Below are 3,014 nucleotides of genomic sequence, written 5' to 3' on the forward strand. Positions count from 1 at the left end.
CTCCGACGAGTAGGAGTTGGGCAGGGAAGACGGCGCACCCCGTGTCCCATGTGGGCTAATCCATGTCCTATGTCCTACACTGTCCTACACTTACCCGCCGTCGACTGCGCCTTCACTTCTTGGGGTTCATGACCGTCAGACATGAACACGGAAGAAAACAACAAGGACTTGAAGGATGGGTGCTGACGAATATTTAGACCATGTTAGGGTCCAACTGCTTTTGTTTAACAAAATATGTCAAAAATGTAATGAATACCGCATGGTTTAAATGAAAATCATCCGGTTTGCATGAAAACCGTTCAGTTTGTTCAAATTCCACTTGAAATGTATACAGATGGGCTTGGAATTCCGGCTTCCGTATCACTGTCCGTAAACACATCCGTGGATAATTATAATGTTTGTTGTAGGCGTCCGCCTTACCCGTGTATGTTCTTTTCAGACTTTTATTGAAGTCTTGAAAATGTATTTTCAATTTAAAAAAAAGTCTTCATGAAGCTTACTATTACTCCCTTCGTTCCAAAATAGATGACTCAATTTTATACTAACTTTAGTATAAAATTAATATAAATTTGGGTCATCTATTTTATAACGGAGGAAGTAATATACTTGCTCTGAAGGTCCAGTTCTGCGGCGTGCAGCTTGTGTACACGCACGCATGCATTGATGAAGGGGCAGCCGAGGAGGGGGGAAAACACTGTTCCCTGGTCGCATTGAACCCGAGCATCGCTCTCGACGACGAGTATGACTCGTCATGGTGGTCGCTGGCTAGCGTCGGTTTCTCGCAGAAATCATGGCTTTCCATGTACTGTTCAGCACTGTGCACGCAAGCCATTATGCATTGCTAGTTGGTGTCATCGAGATCGGCGAAACCAGCTCATGTCGGTGACCGGTTTGGCATGTGCTCGCTCCAAATTAGTGTTTTCTTAACCCAGCGACTCATGGGATCGTTAATCAATCAAGAAAAGAAAAGTGCATACGAACCCAAGCACGAGTGCATCAATGAACAGCTCGGTTGCTTCCCCGCCACAAAAGAAAGAAAAACTTGTTAGTTGCTTGATTAGCCCGGACCAAAAGCCAAAATCACATGCATGCAGATTACTTGCCGATTGTCGTCTAATCTATGATTAGTCGAGTGGCTAGTCTTCCCCACGACTGGCCTCGTCGTCGTCACGCGGGGCGCACGAAGAAGACGACGAGCAAGACGCAGAAGCTTCATTCCCGCCGTCGCATTGTCCCGTTGCTGATGTAGCACTAACAACCACACCATCGCCACCAGTACTCGTGCTCGTGCTGCTACTAGTAGTACTCGTGCTGCTCGTGCCGCTGCTCGAGCTGCTGGTGCTACTACTCGACGTCATCGTCATTGTCGTCGTCGAGGTGCTTGCCGTGGCGCTGGTGGTGAGGCGGACGAGCAGGTCGACGAAGGCGCTGACGATGAGCGGGTGGTGGTGCTTGGCGTTCACCCGCAGGTACCATACCAGCAGCTCCTCCAGCGCGTCCCAGCCGCGCAGCTCGTGCGCGGCCACCATCTCCTCCATGGACGACAGGAAGTCGCCGTACGGGTCCGCCGAGTCCATTGGCACCGCCACGCTCTCCTCCACCACCAGCGACTTGCCACCATCTCCTGGCTTCCCGTTCTTGGACAGCGCCGCCGGCTTGTCGTTCTCCTCCTCCGGTGGTGTACTGCCGGTTGTCGAGGCCGCCGCCGCGGACAGGATGGAGTTGGTCGCTGGCCCCTGGTCGAAGAAGAAGCGACCGGTGGACGAGGTCGTCCGGCTGAGGCTGCGGATCACAGCCTCCGACCACTCATCCTCGGGCGTCGAGAAGCCGTCGTCCTCCACCACAACCGTTTCCTCCTCCTCCGCGCTAAGGCAAGAGAATGACTCGCCGTCGTCGGGGTCGATGTAGACCGAGTTGACCGTCTTGTACATCTCGGCGGGGGCACCCACCAGCTTGCGGTGCCTCGCGGCGACAGGGCCGCACCTGCTGCCACCAGCAGCCGTGGCGCAGGGCTCCTCGGCGGCACGGAAGGAGTCGGTCTGCGGGTCCCGGCAGGATGGCCACGGCCAGGGTATCACGGCCGCCGTGGACGAGTCGCTAGCGAGGCTGGAGGACCTGGAGAAGATGGAGGTGAGGGCACCTTTCTTGCCCATCGGATCAGCCGGATGGAGCGAACAATGCAGTGGATGAGCTCGATCGACTCGAGACCGCCGTGCCTGCTCAGAAGCGAGATCGAGTAGACGAAGGAAGTAGTTGCGGAGAGAAGAAGAAGAAGAGAGAGGTGTGCAATTAACGAAGAGAGGGAAGAACACATGGACAGTACTACTATTTATGTATTCTGTGTGCAGAGTAAGTAGAGAGACTGAGAGTCTGAGAGAGCAGAGCAGATGACTGCAGCTTGCTCTGCAGTCACGTAACTTCGGGTCACTGGTATGTGGGCCAGTTTGTTAAAGGACCGTCATGTCAGTGACCTAAGTTAGAGAATCCCAGTACCTGAGTGCGATGCAACGCAAAGATGTCTTTCCAAATCCTTCAGAGCTATACATGCAAAAAAAAAAAAAAAAATCTTCAGCACTAAACATACTTACAGAGCAACTAATCTGAGAGAAGATTAGACGTCTCTGGCTCAGATATCACACGTTTCAGCACTTCTTTTTTGAGACGCACGTTTCAGCACTTTGGCACCACTTGTATGCGGTGAAAACGAGTTCCTGTTTCATAGGAGTGGGGGACCACTGCCGTTTTAAGATTAAAGAAAAACAAAAAGGTGAATACGCCATAAACGTATCCAATGTAAAGGTAATGGCTATGTACAAAGCAACAACGGAGGCTAATTCTGAATTTAATTTTTATTATTTCTAGTGTTCGTTGTACTATCATGATTAAATATAAATAAATCGAAAGCATTTCCAGCAAAAAAAAAGCACCTATAGGTGCTAACTTAGGCTCCAGTGAAAATGTGGCACTTTCTATCCGTCCAAATGTGTAAAGCACATACAGCGAAACATGACGAA

At 50.9% G+C, this 3,014-nt stretch overlaps 1 protein-coding gene across 1 annotated transcript; it reads right to left on the reverse strand.

The window, feature by feature from the left end:
- Positions 1-1,014: 1,014 nt before the first annotated feature.
- LOC119297662 (transcription repressor OFP13-like) lies at positions 1,015-2,284 on the reverse strand. The gene has a single exon (XM_037575366.1). The coding sequence runs from the start codon at positions 2,151-2,153 to the stop codon at positions 1,137-1,139; it is 1,017 nt and encodes a 338-aa protein (XP_037431263.1). The 5' UTR covers positions 2,154-2,284; the 3' UTR covers positions 1,015-1,136.
- Between the last annotated feature and the right edge of the window lie 730 nt (positions 2,285-3,014).

Source organism: Triticum dicoccoides, chromosome 5A (genome assembly GCF_002162155.2).
Source record: "Triticum dicoccoides isolate Atlit2015 ecotype Zavitan chromosome 5A, WEW_v2.0, whole genome shotgun sequence".
Classification (NCBI taxonomy): domain Eukaryota; kingdom Viridiplantae; phylum Streptophyta; class Magnoliopsida; order Poales; family Poaceae; genus Triticum; species Triticum dicoccoides.

Excerpts from the sequence above, each read along its gene's own strand:
- LOC119297662 (XM_037575366.1), bottom strand. The coding sequence starts at position 2,153 with ATGGGCAAGAAAGGTGCCCTCACCTCCATCTTCTCCAGGTCCTCCAGC.